The sequence below is a fragment of the Colletotrichum godetiae genome, assembly GCF_030913485.1.
Source record: "Colletotrichum godetiae strain CBS 193.32 chromosome Unknown BDP55scaffold_18, whole genome shotgun sequence".
NCBI lineage: Eukaryota > Fungi > Ascomycota > Sordariomycetes > Glomerellales > Glomerellaceae > Colletotrichum > Colletotrichum godetiae.
The window spans coordinates 367,790-385,616 of NW_026851266.1; the positions used below are offsets into that span (position 1 = coordinate 367,790).

Consider the following 17,827-nt stretch of genomic DNA (forward strand, 5'->3'; position numbering starts at 1 on the left):
AGCGTCATCCATGCAAGCCTTTTTTGATTTGGATCTCGTTCCCCGGGGCCTCCCTCTCACTGCTCCGGTTGCATCCCGCTATCGCGCATCGTTTAAACTTCTTCGCTTGGCCCAAGCCGAGCAGCTGTCAGCCTAGCTTCGTTTCGTCTGCGTCTTGTCCGGCGTCTGTTCCCTTGGCCAGCTCACTTCCGTCTCTAGAATCTACCGAAAATATGGATCCAACAATTTCACCGTCGGCCGTTGCATCTACTGTCGCATCCGCTGGTCTCCACAACTCTCAACATCACTCCGAGAAGAGCGACAGCCTGGCTTGTCGATGAGGCGACAGTATGACGAGGCATAATGAGTTTCCCACAACCGTCGGTTGAACCCGGGCTGCCTCATCCCAAGTAGTGAATGCCGGAAGTTGCCTTACAGTCAACTTCAAATTTACACTTTTACATTTACACATTCGGAAGTTGGGGGCATGCCAAAAACGCTACAGACGCAACCAATAGCAATTCCATTACCATCTTCAGATGACGCTTCCGCTGACGAGGGTAGTGGCGTCCTATTGGTCTGTTGGTGTCCTTGACTCTCACCTTCACCGAAAAGTTACAATTCCGATGAAGAGCCTGAACTTGGTAAAAGGCCAAAAAAAAGGTGAGAGGGGTACCTAGGACAACGATGAATGCAGGTCGCGTGGCCGAGCGTTTCCCTTTACCTAGGAGTATCTGGATAAAGCTCAGCCACACCACCTCACAAAAAGTTGGGATGAAGCTATTGTCACGCCTCACGGGGTCCTTGTTCCACTCGGCCTCCTTCACCCGGGCATATTCTCCCACATTCACTCTGACCTCCTTTCAAACCGCCCTTTCTCTCAAAAGACCTCACGCAGCCTTCCCCCTGCAGCTCTTCCTTCTTCTCTTCCCTCTCCCACACTCTTGCTCGGCATCTGCAGCTAGACTTCTTACTTGCAACTTGCATCACCACCAACACCAACGAGGTCTCTCTTTTGAGGTTAGGCATTTTACTTCAGACACGCGACCCAGCGGTTGGTCGATCCATCAGCAGGGCAACGATTGCCTCTTGCCTACCTGAAGCCGGATCAAAATGTCGTTCTCATCTTCGAACTCGTCATCAAGGCACTCATCCAGATCATCGCGGTGCAGTTGCGACAGCTGCGCGGAGTACAGATACGAGAGAACATGCCATGTCGACGGCTGCTCCAGGAAACATGCTTTCCTTCGCAACGATCCACTCAGACCGGATATCAGAATCTACTCTGATTTTTGCGTCGATCGTAAGTACAAAAACCAGCCGAGTTCAATGTCGCACATGCTGACACTTCCTCCATAGATACCTGCAAGTTCTGTGTACTTGGCTTAGAAATGTGCAATCGTCCCAAGGACCCTCAGCATCGTTTCTGCAGTGATCGTGAGATTCTCCTTCGTCCTCACGTTGACGATATTTTCTGACTTTCAGAGCAGATCGGAGATGCGGAGTGGTGGGCTGCGTTCGGACCGGAGATTGCCCCTCGGGCGTGCCTCTCCCGTGGATGTGTCCGGACCGTAAGTTCTACCTACTGACACCACGTCCGAAGCTATGACGCTGATATGCATCTTGGGCAGACAAATGCTTTGTCGAGGATTGCTACAAGACTAGAGACAAGCTATTCGGCTACTGCCTCGACCATCGATGCCGAGTGGGAAGCTGCTTCGAACGACGTATACTCAACTCCGAGTTCTGTGTCGACCACCACTCGCGAGTTTGCCGAGAGCTGAATTGCCGAGAGGTCATATACGCAGACCATCGTTGCTTCAATCATCAACGCTGCATCGTCAAGAATTGCAAATTCCACCGATTCAGACGTCCAGATGGCGGTCTCTGGGACTTTTGCGAATACCGTGAGTGAAAATCTCCTCCCTCTCCTGAAGTGTGTCGAGAAACTGACTAGAAGGCAGACTATGGCGAATTCCGCTGTACATACAAAGACTGCGACAAGCTGACGATACCTGGCACTCGCTGTTGTGCAATTCACAAGTGCACGTTCGAAGGATGTGTCAACTTCCGGGACAACGAGCTCGATAAGGAGAGAGTGTTCTGTCGAGACCACGGGTGCGGTGCATCGAGGTGTTATGCTGTCGCCGTCGCTATCGACGGAGGCGGCTTTCGTCCATTTTGCCGGAGGCACACTTGCACAATAGCTGGTTGCAACGAGGTGTCTGAGTTTGGTGTTCACTGTCACAAGCATCGATGCCATTGGAAGAGCTGTGAAAAGCCTTGCCTGAAGGATGGAGAGTACTGCGGTGACCACGAATGCAAGAGAGCCGGTTGTCACAAAATTGCCAAACTGCAGTTCGGCTACTGCGGAGATCATTGCTGCAAGATTGACGGCTGTATCAACTACTGCGACGTAACTGCCGACAGGATATGCTACGAGCACTCGAGAGGCGACCTCTTCGATCGCATCAAACATCTCGAAAAGAGATTGCGAGAACGACAACACGAGCATATTCACGAGCATCACGACCACCACCATCCGCATTTCGACGACACGCAGATTCGGTATGACAAGCTGATCAGGGACTACGACGAGTGCCTCATCAGATTGAACGAAAGCCGAGAGGAGATTCGCATTTTGCGCAGCACCTTTATATCACCAGACGAGAACCGCATCTGGCGAAAGGATCTCGAAGATCGAAATGCTCGACTATTGCTAGATCTGGACAGGGAATTGAAGAGAAGCGAGCACTGGGAGCGCAAAGCGATCGAGTTCGGCCGGAGAATCGACGATCTCGAGGTTCTGTTAGCAGAGGAGCGACTCCGACATCCAAAGTCGGATGAATACGTTAGACAAATCGCGGATCTTGTACGCAAAGTCGAAATTCTCGAGGATGAGTTGCGTATCGAGCGCAACAACCATCACATTCACGCAGGACGACAGCACGAGATCGAGAAGCTAGTCCGCACTATCGAAGAGCTCGAGCGAAAGCTCAAGGGCGATCACATCAAGGTGGATGAGCTTATCAAAAAGGTCGATCTCCTGCAGTCGATACTCGCGGGCGAGAGAGAGCAAAAGGATATTCTTCTTGCTGAGCTTGCCAAGCGGGATGAGTATGAGAGGTTGAGGCGAGATGAGCGCCGTCGACCTAGAAGAGGGAGCTGGGAAAGAAGATCCCGCGACTCGCGGCCCTGGGGCAGTGTCTTCTGAGAAACGGGGACTGAACATGGGATCTTCCTTCAGGCACCAGACATCTGGGTGACAGCCGCATAATGGGAGATCTCCGAGGCGAGGGTGGAAGCGTACGAGACGAGGATTAACAGAGTTTCCGGTGGCTTTATGTGGGTTTCAGAGCGGGAGAGACGTTTATTTGCATTCGCCGTTGGTACATTTGGAGTTTTCGGGAAAAGGACATGCGATACCCAAACTTGCCGCCTCAAAAGAACCGGCGATAGTTAGTCATAAAAAGAGTAATAGAGACAGATAATCAAGTGGCTTTGAAGAAGCTTCACAATGGTTAATATCTCACGGCTTTCATGTTCAATACGAACTAGGTAACGACAACATAGTGTACCCACACGCCCCCCGCGGACATCGATGTCTTGATGTAGACTTTCCATAACCCAACTGGCAATGTCTTTTTGTGAATTCCTTGATCTCTGCACAATACGTATGTTAGCTTCCTCCCTATTCAAGAGCCAATACTCGATGGTCCTGCTACATCAACTCTGTTACGATCCTCAGGGAGAGTGTGTGTGCCCACAAAAGAGCAAGTACTCGACCAAGATGTTCAAAGTCGGGCTGCATATTGCCTTTGTTGGCATTCAAGTCACTTTGGTAACAACGCCGTGAAAACTCAACAATGAGAGAAGCTATCCAACGACCGCTTGTGTGAGTATATGAAGGCAACTCGATACTTTTCATGTTTGTCAGAAAGTCCAGAACATCAACAAACACTTTACAACCATCAGCCTCCGATCTATAAGTTTAAGGTCTCCAAAGCTGTCGAGCCATATTTCGACAACCTGAAAGCCCACAAATACCATCATCATGTGTCAACACCTCAAAATATTCTACTATTGCTCTTGCGGCAACATTGCCTGTCCGCGTGCTACTGAGCATCCCGCGACGAAAGAAATTTTCGCCCCAGGCAAAGGACACGTACTAAGTGTCGAGGTCAGGGGTAGTTGGTTTCGCTGTTCTCAATGGGTTCGACATGAACTGCGCAGTAAGCTCAGAAGGTCGCTGTCCGCATGCCCGTTGGTTTCACTACTATTGTTGCGAGAAGATTTGCGACGCCTGCGTTCAAGAGCCGGCCAACATTGAAGCTGCAAAAATCGGCTTCGCTTGTCAACAGTGGGGAGACCATCGTGTTGCTGTGCCTCTGCAATACATGCCATCTCACTCGAGAGGCGCCCTCTCGCAAGGTAGGGTTGATGCTAACGGGGAACCAGTAGGCCCTCATCACCACAGCGACACCTTCAGTACCGATGCTCAGGCGAGTAGCAGCAGCAGCCAGTCCCAAGCGTTGAGTTCAGGAACTTCCGGTAATGGGCCAGAGATGATATCGCGACTGCGTAAAAAGCCTCTAGCAGTCAACAGGATGTATGGAAGCCTGATGTTGCCTCCTCCGAATTCACTCTACGCAAAAGTCATCGGCCTCGAACGTAAAGACAACTATTACACTAACTCTTTCGACGCCGTAGGTTTTGGCGGCAGGACCCGGGATTCGAGTGAGCTCTGGAATCGCGTCAGTCCGTATGGCTCCATTGGGGCTGAGATGGACATCTACCGCAACGCCCGACTTACACTACCGCCCACACCTGAGTTTCTTGGACATATTTCGGAAACCGTTCAAGCTTCTATTAGGGCATCTGAAGCTCACGGAGGGCAAATGAGGGCCCCCAGTCCCGTTCCCCGCCCTTCTATGAGCCAGGAGGAACTTTATGCGAGAGGTTTGGCAGATAGCTGGGTACAGAAGCGTCAAGGTCGCAATTGATAGCGAGTAGTATCGTGTGACTAGTCATTCATTTCGATGTTTCTAACTGTGCACGAAGGATCTGCTCATTGGTTCCAAGTTGTAGATACTGTCTTAGATGTACAGATATGAGCAGCAGGCGCTTTTTTCTTTGGGCCAGAGAAAATTTATAGATCGTATCAGTAGGCTCAAGAACTCTTGCATGGCTGCAATGCTGGGGCTGAATCTCGGTTGGTAGAATTGATCTAGCCTTAAGAGCAAGGTCCCTGAGTTGTAATGTTCTAACTTCTATCTTTGCTATCGACTATCGTACAAGTGTGATATCGCTCCAAGACTGGCATAGACCCTGTGAGAGTAAAATGTTTGGCTCGATAGCAACTCCCCCTTTATACGATTTCTTGAGGAAGAGTGCATTCAGAGTTGGTATGCGATGCCGAGATGCAGAAAGATTCAGCATTCATCGTCGTGAAACGATTCATCTGACGATTCGTCCAAGGTTCCCGGAAGACGGCTTGGGCCATCCTTCGAGTCCAAATCGAATGGGTTCTTCCCGAGTACCATCTCCAGGATGATAGAAACTGTTATGAAACCCAAGGCCATCGTCAAAAGTCCAAGCAGTTGAGTAACGAGCCAGCCATAATCTCCGTTAATGGCAACCCAGACCGGGAAGCAGATGAATCCGTAGACGCCACCAACGGACATCGGGGTTAGGAAGAGGACGGCCAAAACTTTCCATCCCACAAGATAAGACCGGTATCGGTGGGCGAGTGCCGTGGCAAGAAAGACCCCGATGGAGTTCGGAGCCATCCACCACCAAGGGAATCTGTTGATGACAACCAGCGGCTGATTTCCGTAGTAGTGGTAGACTCCCATCGGCAGCAGAATCTCCTCCACAATGAGGTCAGAGACCATCATTAGACCTAAGAAATACCATAGGGTTCTAGTCGAAGTCTTGTTGGTCAAAAGCTGGAGGTTGATCTGCATCAACGAGCCATAGCCGAACCAGATTGGTATCCAAGGAGGCATCTCGCGACCAAGGACATGGAAGGAGGCATTCTTATCAGTCCATGGGTAATAGATGCATCCGAGGACATCAATGAATGTCTCGGGAAACGCAATCATGGCCCCGCTGAGTGGAAGAATCAAAGGCAAGAGAGCGCGTGAGCGTAAGGCATCTCTTGCGCCGAGGAGAACTGCTGAAAGTCCGATTGCTGTCATGAATACCATGCAAATGATGTTGCTGGTCTTGTTGTATGGAAGTTCTGTTGGTGGTCGAGGGAGATCGAAGGCCGGGTCGATGTTAAAGTCCATGCTTCCACGCTTTGGGAGTTCGTGGAAGTATGAGCCTATGAGAGCTACTGCGGTGAGGCCAGAAAAACCCGGAATGACCAAGGTGCGCGATAGTGGCATGTTGAATAGATGGGAGGATTTCATATCGGAAAACGACTTTAGGAGTGATGGTCACAACTGAAATCAAGGTGATGTGTGGGGAGAAGGGTGAAGTAGTCTTGGACGCAACCCGCAGATCGGGCCTCTTAAATAGTACATATCGAAGTCACCTGATCGTTCAGCATCGATTGCTTGATGCCAAACTTTCTTTTGAAATAAAGTGTGTCGAGGTGGAAGTTCTGGGTTAAAGAATCTTGGGGCACGAGCTGTTGACAGTTATTCTTCAACCTCGAAACTCGTCCCCGAGCTTCCCCTTTGGGAAGTGTTCACTAAGTAATTCCGCCCGTGCTAACTAATAACAGTGGATAGCAGAGTCGTCGAAACAAAGTGCACTGCCTTGATGGGCTGAAGAAAGAAGACTTCACAAATTCGAAAAACTTACCCGCGTCCAGACATCATACCTTGGAGATATGCAGTCTAGCTTTGATAGACATAGCTAATAGAATGGCGATCATTTGCCCTCAGATTTGGGGTCTTACACATTGCCCAACCGACTGCTTGAGCACACCGGAGGCGGCAGGGGTACCCTACCCTATCTGATGGGAATGACCCTCACTTACATGTTCAAGCCTACTGACATTTCGAACTTAAAGTAATCCACATCCACAGATTAAGCGCTTGAATGGGGTCTGCTTCCCAGAACTACGGATGGCAGCATCAACTGCAAGACCCAGTCCCGAAATGCGGCGAACTGCATGGTCTGGCCATGCGCATGAGCCCACCAGGGACGGCTACGTGCATTCGAGCCCTGTTGGTCCATTCTCCACCTATAGTTGAAGCCGGGGAAGCCTTCAATCTCCTGATGGTGCTCCACTTAGTTCGGGCAGCTGATTAGAGCAAACACCGGAGTATTAGCCATGCTGGGTTCAGCCAACGACTTTCAGCTTGGCAGAGGGGCCCTTGAATCCTTCGGAATGAGTCCTTTAAAACTGATTGCAGCCCTCTCGCATGACTTGTCTAATTCTTCTTGACGATCACCTGTCACAGAAAGCAACGTCCATGAATGATCGCATCCTTCTAGCATCAAGTTTTCGCTAGCGAAGAAGCACACACGCACTTTCAGACTCTCCTTCTTCCGAACCTCAAGTCTGGTCATTGATATCCAACTTCCAAGAAATGGCATCGTTGCTCACTCTCCCACTAGAGATCTTGCAACAGATCTTGGCCGACATCGCCGACAGCCCACCAGAATCAACCCCTTCGAAATACTCCGTCCTTTCTTTTAATCCCAACTCTACCCTGCGAGACATTTCAACGTTGGCAAGACTCTGCCGGACATGCCACACCCTCCGTGAGATCGTTGAGCCGGATCTTCATCGAGACATTGGCATTTCAAGTGCGAATGTGGAGCAGCTCATATCACTATTCAAGTGTTGGAAAGCAAGGCCTCACTGCGCCCATTACACCCGAAGACTCACAATTGAGGCAAGATCACAGATCCATCAAGGGCCGTCACGCCGTGGAATAATACCTCTTATTAGTCTTGACGATGCCGATTTGGTTTCTGGCATCATACAAGATCTAGCTCTCAAGATACGACCCGATTGGTACGAGCATTACTGGAACATCAACGTGCTCGTGGAAGTGGCCGTGTTACTGGCCCAGAATGCTGAATACGTGGGCCTGTTATTCCAAGACAAACGCGGCATCTATCGACAACCTTTTGATATGATTCCCGAGCCGAACAAGACAGCCATGCCCATCGTCTTCAACAACCTTCGATGCCTTCACCTGATACAACCAGGCCGCAGTACCATGGACGAGTTCAAGTCCGTGTTAAACTGCTCACCAAACCTCCAAGAACTTCGACTTGACATTTGCGGCGACCCCACATCCGTATTCACCCTCCCGCCCAACCTCACCAGTCTCGTTCTACGGCGCACCAACCTAAGCGCACGGCACTTCCAGTCAATGACCTCCAACTTCACCATGCTACGCCATCTGGAGCTTGTTCTAGACGGCTCTTCTCGAGAGGCACTTATTTTGGCGGCCATTGCAAAACATCGCGACACTTTGACGAGTCTGATATTGTTGTCTGGCAAAACTCTTCCCTTTGCAAAGCTTAAGACTCTCCACAAGCTCGAGTCTCTTACCACAAGCGTCGAGACTGTCCAACCCGGAGACTTATTGGGCTCGCTCCCCTCTTCTTTGCGTGAGTTACGCATCTTGGAAGAAACGGATGGCGGAACTACGCAGGACCCTCGGGCATGGTTCAAAGAATTCCACGCTGACTCGGATGTACGAGCGGGAAACCTGCCTAAGAACATGGCCATCTGGAAGATTTTTCATTACCGTAAGATCGATGAGGCGTCTAGTCTCACTTGCTGCAACTGGGATCATAGATTTTGGCGGAAGATGATGTGAACACATGCAAGCAGTGATAGACAATACCATTCTAGACTCTAGTACTAGCAACTTTCACTCGCCGCATTCCGTAATGTATAAATCATCGATTCTTAGCACATTAAGAGAAGAGCTGCTGACTCCTTAAGAACCTCTTCCTCAAATATGCACAGTTACATATCGAACCTGAAAAGAACCATGGCAAGAATCGCGGGGAACGGAATTAAGGTAAAAACGTGCTTAGTCATCATTCGTGATCGCCATCCCTGAAGCTGTTCCGCTGAATCGTCTTGGTTTCTTCATCAAACCAAACCATCAACCACCGATATAGGCGGGTCGAGTAGACCATGCCGCCTGCACCGGACATTGTAGAAGCTAGTCACGAAAATGAGGATCTCATCATTCTCAGGTCTCCGCGCAAGCCGCGACGGACTGGCATTTGGGCTCTACTCGCACTAGTGCTCCTGGTCAATCTGGCCGCCAGCCTCTACCAGCTTCCCCTCAGCAGAGTCATTGAACGACGCCTCTGCCGCGAGCACTACGCAGTCACAGATCCTTCAGTGATCGACAGAGATGGAAACGTTCCAGAGGGTCTCTGCAAGGTGGATGATGTGCAGCAGGGCCTTGCCTGGATCCAAGGGACAATGGAGACGGCATGGATCGTGGGTGGTAAGCGCGCGGAATCTCACCGATAGGCGCTCGCTCCTCGACTGACACCATGTTAGACTTCATCATGACGATTCCCCTGGGGTTTCTCGCGGAAAAGTACGGTCGGCGGTTCATCTTATGCCTCAATCTTGTTCCCCGCATCATCTTGCTGGCGTGGGCCGTTATCGTGGGCTACTTCGAGCAGACTTTGCCGACCAAGGCCATGATCGCATCACCATTCTTCTCGGTGCTAGGCGGTGATTGTGTCTTCAACTCAATCACATATACCATCGCTTCCAATATGACAGACGACCATGTCTTAAGGTGAGTAGAACGCAACCTGGCATCATCGCGCATCACCTGGCTGACGGAGACGATAAGGGCAACGTATTTCGGATGGATGAGCTCTGTGTCTTATGTCGTCAACCTGCTTGGCCCAGCTCTCGCATCAGCATCTATGAGCCTTCTTCTCTGGCTTCCGTTCTGGATTGGAATCGGCCTCCTTCTTCTGGCTTACCCCGCTGTTTCTATCCTAGACGAATCACCCGACAGCCACCATGACGCGGACGACCAAGCGAGACCTCTCCTCTCGTCTCCTGTCCTGAAAGCTCAAGACGCCGACTCCTCCCTTCTGAGATCCATATTCCAGCGCTTCGGCGTCTTGAAGTCCATCATTGCAAGTCACCCTCGCAACATGACCCTTCTCCTCATCAGCTTCGTCCTCACCTCGCTCGCGAGCTCGGACACGAAATTGCTTGTGCAATACATCTCGAAACGCTATCACTGGACCTTCGCGTCAACGGGCTATCTGCTCTCCGCCAAAGCTGTCGTCAACTTCACGCTCTTGACGGTCATTATTCCCGCCATCCTACGGTCGAGACAGAACAGGTCACGGCACATCCCGCCCGAGCTGGCCAGTCACCGAATGAACATACACTACGCCAACATCTGCTTGGTCGTCTCTATCCTCGGCGCTCTCGCCATTGCCGTAGCGACCCGAATCTGGATGATGGTACCCTCGCTGTTTCTTTACGCTCTCGGTTCGGCACTGCCGGTGTTCACGCTGTCACTACTCAAGTCTCCCTTCATCTCACCAAAGCGACACGACCAGCCAACCAACTCTGCGCATCCAGAGTCACACATCTTCTCGATTGTGATGATGGTCAAGACATCAGGATCGCTTCTAGGTGCACCACTGATGATGGTCTTATGGGTGAAGAGCATATCGATCGGTGGCGCAGCTCTAGGCATCCCGTATCTTGTTTCAGCTACTTGTTATCTTGCTGCGTTGCTCGTCTTAGGTCGTATTTCAACGGAGTAGCGACATCTTCTTAGAAATTGCGTTGACATAGCTCAACAGCTCGGTTTTGCACCAGTTCCCCAATATAGATGGAATGGAACCTGTACTCGCAAGACTTTCTCCTCTGATCGCGCGCAAGCAAGACTGATGGTATGGCGGGAATTCTGTGAGGGAGGAGAGACAAGACAAACGTACGCCTGAAACCATCGGTCTGGAGAACACGCAAGCCCTCGATCCCCGGATGCAACCCACCACAACTAATCTGCCAACGACAAGATTTCTGGTTCGGGCCTCCAACTAGACGCGGCCTATATGAGCTCGAGCTGTCGTAGGCAACAGGGATCATAGACTCCGGACACTCATAGCGATGTAGCTGTCATGGTCTAAACGGCGAACGCTTCCGGGCAGCTCTGGTCCATGACCAGCACTGCCAAGATTCCATCACCTCATTATCTACGACTTCATTTACCGCTCATCTAGCAAGCCTCTAAGTAAAAAATGTTCGTCCGACCGATCGGCCGGCCGCGGTGGAGACCGCGGAACCCGTGGGCTCTCTGACACCAGACCGCTCTAGCTCTGGACCATCGGCCTCAATACTGGGGTTCGTGACTCCGTCGACCGGCCGGGCGGGAACCTCATTTTAGAGATGTTAGCAACGACCCTTATTGCGCGTCCGAACCATCCGAACTTTGGGGTCTCTCTGAGTAGAGCTACACGAATGGTGAGGTGATGTCTTGAACCTGCAAGCACCCTGCAGGCCAAGGAAAGCAGTCCACGCCGTGGTTGGTCCCGCAACCCCTGTCACCTCAAGCGGGGGACTTTGGGTGTGCTCACTCACACTGATCTCTGCTTACATGTATACTTGTGGTTCACTGAAATAGATCAAACCATGGCATCCGAGAAATGGGTCTCGATCCTGCCTTGCTTACTCTTCATGTCTTGCTCCTCTCACTTCCTCGCGTTCGTCTCATTGCTCTGTGATCGGCTCGCTTAGACTCCCATCGTCTCGCGGCATCATCCCATCATGTTGCGCTCCAAGATAGCGAAAGCAACCGCTCTCACACGCCTCCGACCAACATCAAGTATCCCACTGCGTCGCTACCCACTAATCCCCCAACCAAAACGCCTTCTCTCAGAGAAAATATCCTCAACAGTGGACGAACAAGTCGACATCCTCATAGTTGGCTCCGGCGCAGGCGGCCTAACAGCTGCCCTCCGCGCCAGAACCCTCGGCCTCAACCCAGTCATCATCGAAAAGGAAGCAACAATCGGCGGCGCGTCGGTCATCTCAGGTGGCGGCCTCTGGATCCCAGCAAACCCGATATCCCAAGCAGCAGGCATAGCCGACTCCAAGGAAGATGCTCTCGCGTACTTTGATCAAGCTGTCAGGGACGTCGGGCCCGTCTCGTCGCTGGCGAAGCGGAAGGCGTATTTGGATAATGGGCCTCGGATGATTAGCTTCCTGGGGGATCTTGGGTTTGAATGGAGGTTTAGTAGGGGGTATCCGGACTACTACCCCAAGATGAAGGGCGCCATGGGGAAAGGAGGCGGGAGAACTATTGAGTCTGTGGCTTTTGATACCAGGAAGTTGGGGCAATGGCAAGGTTTACTGCCGCCTGCGAATATACCGGTAGCAATCCACGGCGAACAGGCTCCATGGATTACGATGATGACAGCCTCGTTACAAGCTTTCATCAAATCGACTCGCATCATGCTCCCCATCATCGGCAAAACCATTCTCGGGCAGAAACTCGTCAGCCTAGGCCGCGGACTCATCGCCCAACTCTTATACCTCAACACTAAACACTCAACCGACATCCGTCTACGCACCTCCTTTCTAGACCTCACGCTCTCCCAGGCAGGGAAAGTAAAAGGCGCAAAGGTCAAACTCCCCGACGGAACCACCAAAACCATCACAGCCTCCCGCGGCGTCATCCTAGCAGCAGGCGGTTTCGCACACAACAAAGCCCTCCGCAAAAAGTACGGTCCGGACCCAGCTAGCACGGCATGGACCAATTCGCCCGCGAGCGACACAGGCGACGCGGTCATTGCGGGACAGAAGCTTGGTGCGGCAACGGCTTTGATGGACGATGCGTGGTGGGGGCCGACCATCTTCGATCCCGTGACGGGGAAACCTCACTTTGCGCTTACAGAGAGGTCTCGACCGCACTGTGTCATTGTCGATGCCGCCGGGAAGAGGTTCATGAATGAGGCGCAGCCGTATACGGATGCTGGACACGACCAATACGAGAGGAACAAGTCTGTCAAGGCTATTCCTGCCTGGTTGATCATGGATACCAACCACCGGAACAGATATATGCTCGGCACCCAGCTGCTCGCAAGGATGAAGCCTAACAAGCCGGTTGCGAATGGTACCATGTTCGCGGCAAACACCCTCAGAGACTTGGCGCTGCAGATTAGAATCGACGCTCAAGGCCTGGAAGGCACCATCACGAGGTACAATAACATGTGCAAGACAGGCGTCGATGCAGACTTTGGAAAAGGCGGCAACGCATATGATAACTTCTTTGGCGATCCTGCCGCTGGCGGACCAAATCCCAACATGAGAGCCTTGGGCAAAGCACCGTTCTATGCTATCGCGATCTGGCCAGGCGATTTGGGGACCAAGGGAGGATTGCTGACTGATGAGCACCAGAGAGTACTGAGGGAGGACGGCGAGGTGATTCCTGGTTTATATGCTATTGGCAATACGGCGGCGAGCATCATGGGGCGGACTTATCTAGGTGCTGGATCAACTTTGGGCCCTGCCATGACGCATGGCTTTCTTGCTGTCAACCACATCGCCGAAACCTGAAAGTCTAACTCTACTTCATGGAATCGTGTTCGCTACATGACTATACTCATGCGGAGTAGCTTCCGGCATCAATCGTTATGAAGTTGAGAGGAATTGGCGCGTGATGATACAGATGTGTCTACAGGACTGAAGTAAGGTGAGGAAAATGTGCAACAGGAACAGAGTGGGTTGTATTTAATCATCAATATCATGTATATATGTTGTCAAGTCTGAAGCTCTCATAATTTAAACAGAGCAATCGTCTATGGTTGTATGATCTCGCTTGCAATGTCAACACCTGCCATGCCATTCATCGACCTTTAGGTCCCCGATGAATCCACACAAACAACACCATGAAAGTAATGCTAAACTTATACATGGATACATCTACTCTACGCCATCGTCTACCCTCGTTAACGTCGTCAGTCTGTACCGCTCTTGTAGGGTCTAGCACAACTCTTTATGTGAGTCTAACGGAGTCGCTTCCGGGGTAGCAACGACGTCTGGTGTCGAAGTCCCGGAGTGTAACTTGTCGTAATCGGTTGAGTCGACACTGTTCTTGTCCGACTTTTCCGACTTGGAGTCTTCGTTCGTCTCGTCTTTCTCATCTTTGATGTCATCTCGCGCTTCTTCTGTCTTCTCAGTCGTGGATGCATCGACATCAGGCTTCGCAGCTTCTGCGCTATCAGACTCTATCCTCTCGCGTTCTCCGCCCGCGTTTACTTGGGCGTTGTCGATATCGGCTTCTCCTTTCTTGCCCATACCACCCTCGAGAAGCTCGCCGCCTTCCATGACGACGCGGACTTCAAGATCCTCGTCCATGGAGTAGACGCGCACTCCTAAAATGCAGATGGCGTTCCAGGGATCAGGCATATCTTCCTCTTCAGATTCGTAACGCTCGTCATGTCTTTTGGGCGGCCCTGCAGGAGTGAGGCGTGGCTTTCTGACCATGTCATCGTCACTGTATAACTCTTCCCAGTCCTCAATGGGCGAGTCGGATGAATTGCCATCCGAATCGTAAGACGTCTGCGCCGGCGGTGCGGGAGCAGGCGCGGATTTCGCTGCAGACTCTTCGTCGGCAACGTCCTTCTTGGCTTCGTCCGTGGATTCTTCCTTGGGTTCCTCCTCGGATTCCTCCTTGGATTCCTTCTTACACTCATCCGTTACATCTGACTTGGTCGTCTCCTTCGATTCCTCATTGGAGATGCCTTCAGCAACACCCTTGGTTGTGTCATCGGACGCCGCCTTGTCCTTGGCAACTTCCGTCTGGACGGCTTGATCCTTGGCCTTCTCTGCATCCATCTTCTTCTTCGCCTCGGCCTCTTCCATCACTTTCGCGTCTTCAGCAATCTTGGCTTCCGCAGCGGCCTTTGCGTCGAGGTCAGCCTTGATCTTGGCTGCTTCCGCCTTCTTGGCAAGCTTGCGGTCGCGCTTCTCGTTATTCTTCTTGGTCTGCTGCTTAGTGACTTCGCGGTTGATGTGACGTCTCTCCCAGAGCTTGCGGCGCTCCTTTTGGCGAGACTCGGAGGCTCTCTGCTGCTCCTTCATCTTTCGTAGTCTAGCAACCTCTTGAAGGTGGGCAGTACCCTTGCTGTGCGCCAAGTCGTATGCGGCACCAATTTGCGCCAGCTTGTCGTTCTCTACGCGCTTCTTGCACTCACGCTTGACCACATCTTCGACAGAGGAAATTCTGGTGTCTCTCTCACCAGTGACGCTCATGAAGATGCTGTACTCCCCAGCTGGCATGTCCGGCAGCTCGATGGAGACGGACCGGTCCATGAGATAGTTGCCGTGAGAGCGGACGATGTAGTCCTCAGCACCAGGGCGGTCTCGCTCGTGAATACGGAAGTGGATGCGGAACGAGTACTGGCCCTGGAGCCCCTTGAAGTATCGTGTGTCAAGTTGAGTGAGAACCAGGACTAGCGGCCCATCCTTGGATAACTTGACCTGGAATTTCTCGTTGAACTGCGATTTCCAGGGGACCTCGACCCCGATCCAGCGTTGGGCGCATCTCCAGGCGGGGTCACGGAAGAGCCTGGTTCTATCGATGTGTTGAAATTTACGCAGGAAGTCGTCGTAGTTGATCCAGAAGACAGAGTCATTGCCAAAGTGGTGGCCAAGTTCCTCCTGAACTTCCATGGTCCATTCTTTGGAGCCATCAGACCACGCGCCCTCCCACACGCCCTTGCGAATCTTTCCCCAAGGATTGCGGAGCTTAATCAGACGCTCTCCAGATTTCAGCGTCCTTGCTTCCATGATAACGTATGCGTGGCCTTCCGAGATGCCATTTCTCTCGCCGTAGCCTCCATCAAGAAGGCCTGTGGAGCAGCCAAATAGGAATTCCTCATTGACTTTGGCAAGCTCATTTTCCCAGAAACCCTCAAGGTCGAGGATATCCGAGGTGAGCAGTTCGGTGGTAACACCACCCGAGAGATCTTCCAACCCCTCGCCGATCCAGCCACCCGCCAACGATGCGAAGTCACCGTGAGCCTTGGCGTAAGCCTTCTCGATCAACGGCACCCACGTCTCGTTCTGGTCCTTGCACTGAGCAAAGAACAAGGCCTTGGATCCGGTCTGATAGGTCTTACGATAGACACGCTCAACGTCCTCTCGGTCAATTTGCTGGAGGAGATCTCGCTGCATGCTAGGCGAATCCCAGCAAGGAGACTTGAGATACAGCTTGTCGTCGATAATGGAGTAGATCCACTCGCCATCGCGGTAGAAGACGAAACCGTAAATGCCGATGCGGGTGTCGTACTCGACGCAGATGCGCTGAATACCGCCCTCGACGTTAGCAAGGGCGGTTAGCGTCGCCATCAACCAACAGTCCCCGAGGCTTCCTTGTTTCACGTCTCCGCCATTGACGTTCTTTAAGAAAGTTGGCTTCTCAAAGATTTCGTGAACACGCTTTACTGCCTTGGGGACAGATGCGCTTGGGTTGGAGAGAGTGGTCCTGGAAAGCTGCCATTTGGTGTGGCCGAGGGTGTTGAGACAGTGACCCTTTTCCCACTTCAAGTCCCAGTCCTGGAGGGCTTGTTAGTTCTCAAAAGCTCGAATTCCCAAGCAGAGGTAACTCACCAAATCCCAACCAGGGTCCCGATATCGCATGTTGACTCTGCGGCATTCTTGGATAATTTTCTTTACTTTCCGGCGACACTCCTCGACAGCTCGCTCGTATCCAGCACTTAACAACTCGTTGGGCTTCTCTGAGCTCGCTGGCGGTAGAACAGGGTCGAAGGGTAGCACAGCCAAGGCCTTGTTGAACTTCTTGTCTTGAAACTTCTTCCAAATATGGTTGATAGAAGGCTGCGGGGGCGTCTTCTTCTTCTTGACCTTCTTCTTGTCGGTGGTACTGGTCGATGCTGGCACAGGACGCGGGCGACGAGGATCGTCCGACTCCTCTGAAGAGCTGTAACCGTGCATGGTGAGGGTGAGGTAGAATAGACACGGAAGCTTGAGAATCAGGTAGCGTCGAAGGTCTAAAGAATGACAACGGTCGAAGACGAGGTAGGTGGAAGACGGGAGCTGTGCAGTAGTTTTCTATTACTGCCAGCGTACAGAAAAGGTCCCGAGCTTATTGTTGTACACGGGTCAGTTATGGCAAGATTGGGCGAAAGAAGGGCGGTCTAATGCCGTGGCACAGACAGACGACCGACTCAGGGAAAGGTGATACGTTGAAGAAGGGATATGAAGGGTATCTGTAGAGGGCGTAGACGAGCACGAGTCGTAGATGGAAGAGAAGGCCGGTTATAAGGGAAACAAAAGGCAGAGGGAGAGGGTATAGTGTAGACGAAGGAGGGCCTACCTGGCCGTTGAGTCGCAGAGCTGGGTTCTTCCAACGAGTGCGTGCCAGCCTCGCCAGAATTATTGGACGATCTGACAATCATGAGTCGGTGCCGGGGCCGTGACCGGGATGGTGGAGGTGGAGGATGGCTCGCACGACATGGATATGAACGCTGGGGGTTCACGTTGCTACGAGGCAGCCAAGGCGTCGAGTCGGAAGTCGAGGAACCACATCCATTGTAGCCATTGGCCCGAGAAGGTTGGTGGTATCAAGGGCCCCGGTTAAGGACAAGCAGGCCGGCGTTGCTGATGGTAATTGTCGTGATTGCTTCCCCCGGTTTCCCCGTATCACTCAAGGTTGAGCACCAGGCTTTGGGTGGGGCAAGGGTCTCTTGGCGTCGAGCCGGTCGATTTCAGGGTTCCAGAAGGCCGTTCTTCGGATCGAAGGGTGTCAGGACTTGTTCCATTTTGGCGCTGGGAGACGGAGAAGAGGACAGAATCAGACGGGGAGTTGCGTGGTGGTCTTGAACGGGACAAAGAACGGCGCAC

At 52.0% G+C, this 17,827-nt stretch overlaps 7 protein-coding genes across 7 annotated transcripts; 5 read left to right on the top strand and 2 right to left on the bottom strand.

The window, feature by feature from the left end:
• The first annotated feature begins 1,225 nt into the window (after positions 1-1,225).
• BDP55DRAFT_111312 (uncharacterized protein) lies at positions 1,226-3,478 on the top strand. Its single transcript, XM_060565388.1, has 4 exons — positions 1,226-1,416; positions 1,470-1,550; positions 1,611-1,886; positions 1,944-3,478. Exons 1-4 carry the CDS (start codon positions 1,371-1,373, stop codon positions 3,191-3,193), a joined length of 1,653 nt encoding a protein of 550 aa, XP_060430242.1. The 5' UTR covers positions 1,226-1,370; the 3' UTR covers positions 3,194-3,478.
• Positions 3,479-4,199: 721 nt separating this feature from the next.
• BDP55DRAFT_631402 (uncharacterized protein) lies at positions 4,200-4,982 on the top strand (the record flags this gene model as incomplete). Its single annotated transcript, XM_060572276.1, has 1 exon — positions 4,200-4,982. The coding sequence occupies one exon, from the start codon at positions 4,200-4,202 to the stop codon at positions 4,980-4,982; it is 783 nt and encodes a 260-aa protein (XP_060430243.1).
• A 209-nt stretch (positions 4,983-5,191) lies between these two features.
• Positions 5,192-6,559, bottom strand: BDP55DRAFT_662066 (uncharacterized protein). Its single transcript, XM_060574774.1, has one exon. It carries the CDS (start codon positions 6,393-6,395, stop codon positions 5,412-5,414), a length of 984 nt encoding a protein of 327 aa, XP_060430244.1. The 5' UTR covers positions 6,396-6,559; the 3' UTR covers positions 5,192-5,411.
• Positions 6,560-7,526: 967 nt separating this feature from the next.
• BDP55DRAFT_631404 (uncharacterized protein) lies at positions 7,527-8,774 on the top strand (the record flags this gene model as incomplete). Its single annotated transcript, XM_060572277.1, has 1 exon — positions 7,527-8,774. The coding sequence occupies one exon, from the start codon at positions 7,527-7,529 to the stop codon at positions 8,772-8,774; it is 1,248 nt and encodes a 415-aa protein (XP_060430245.1).
• A 163-nt stretch (positions 8,775-8,937) lies between these two features.
• Positions 8,938-10,727, top strand: BDP55DRAFT_111330 (major facilitator superfamily transporter). The gene is made up of 3 exons (XM_060565389.1): positions 8,938-9,422; positions 9,479-9,725; positions 9,783-10,727. Exons 1-3 carry the CDS (start codon positions 9,101-9,103, stop codon positions 10,720-10,722), a joined length of 1,509 nt encoding a protein of 502 aa, XP_060430246.1. The 5' UTR covers positions 8,938-9,100; the 3' UTR covers positions 10,723-10,727.
• A 904-nt stretch (positions 10,728-11,631) lies between these two features.
• Positions 11,632-13,680, top strand: BDP55DRAFT_662069 (FAD binding domain-containing protein). Its single transcript, XM_060574775.1, has one exon. It carries the CDS (start codon positions 11,726-11,728, stop codon positions 13,514-13,516), a length of 1,791 nt encoding a protein of 596 aa, XP_060430247.1. The 5' UTR covers positions 11,632-11,725; the 3' UTR covers positions 13,517-13,680.
• Positions 13,681-13,942: 262 nt separating this feature from the next.
• Positions 13,943-16,918, bottom strand: BDP55DRAFT_693467 (calpain family cysteine protease; the record flags this gene model as incomplete). The annotated part of the gene is made up of 2 exons (XM_060577227.1): positions 13,943-16,519; positions 16,574-16,918. 2 exons carry the CDS (start codon positions 16,916-16,918, stop codon positions 13,943-13,945), a joined length of 2,922 nt encoding a protein of 973 aa, XP_060430248.1.
• Positions 16,919-17,827: the final 909 nt, after the last annotated feature.

Coding starts and splice junctions, on each gene's coding strand:
- BDP55DRAFT_662066 (XM_060574774.1), bottom strand. CDS start 6,395: ATGAAATCCTCCCATCTATTCAACATGCCACTATCGCGCACCTTGGTC.
- BDP55DRAFT_662069 (XM_060574775.1), top strand. CDS start 11,726: ATGTTGCGCTCCAAGATAGCGAAAGCAACCGCTCTCACACGCCTCCGA.
- BDP55DRAFT_111330 (XM_060565389.1), top strand. CDS start 9,101: ATGCCGCCTGCACCGGACATTGTAGAAGCTAGTCACGAAAATGAGGAT. Junction 9,423..9,478: donor GACGGCATGGATCGTGGGTG/GTAAGCGCGCGG, acceptor ACACCATGTTAG/ACTTCATCATGACGATTCCC. Junction 9,726..9,782: donor ACAGACGACCATGTCTTAAG/GTGAGTAGAACG, acceptor GGAGACGATAAG/GGCAACGTATTTCGGATGGA.
- BDP55DRAFT_111312 (XM_060565388.1), top strand. CDS start 1,371: ATGTGCAATCGTCCCAAGGACCCTCAGCATCGTTTCTGCAGTGATC. Junction 1,417..1,469: donor GCATCGTTTCTGCAGTGATC/GTGAGATTCTCC, acceptor CTTTCAGAGCAG/ATCGGAGATGCGGAGTGGTG. Junction 1,551..1,610: donor CCCGTGGATGTGTCCGGACC/GTAAGTTCTACC, acceptor CATCTTGGGCAG/ACAAATGCTTTGTCGAGGAT.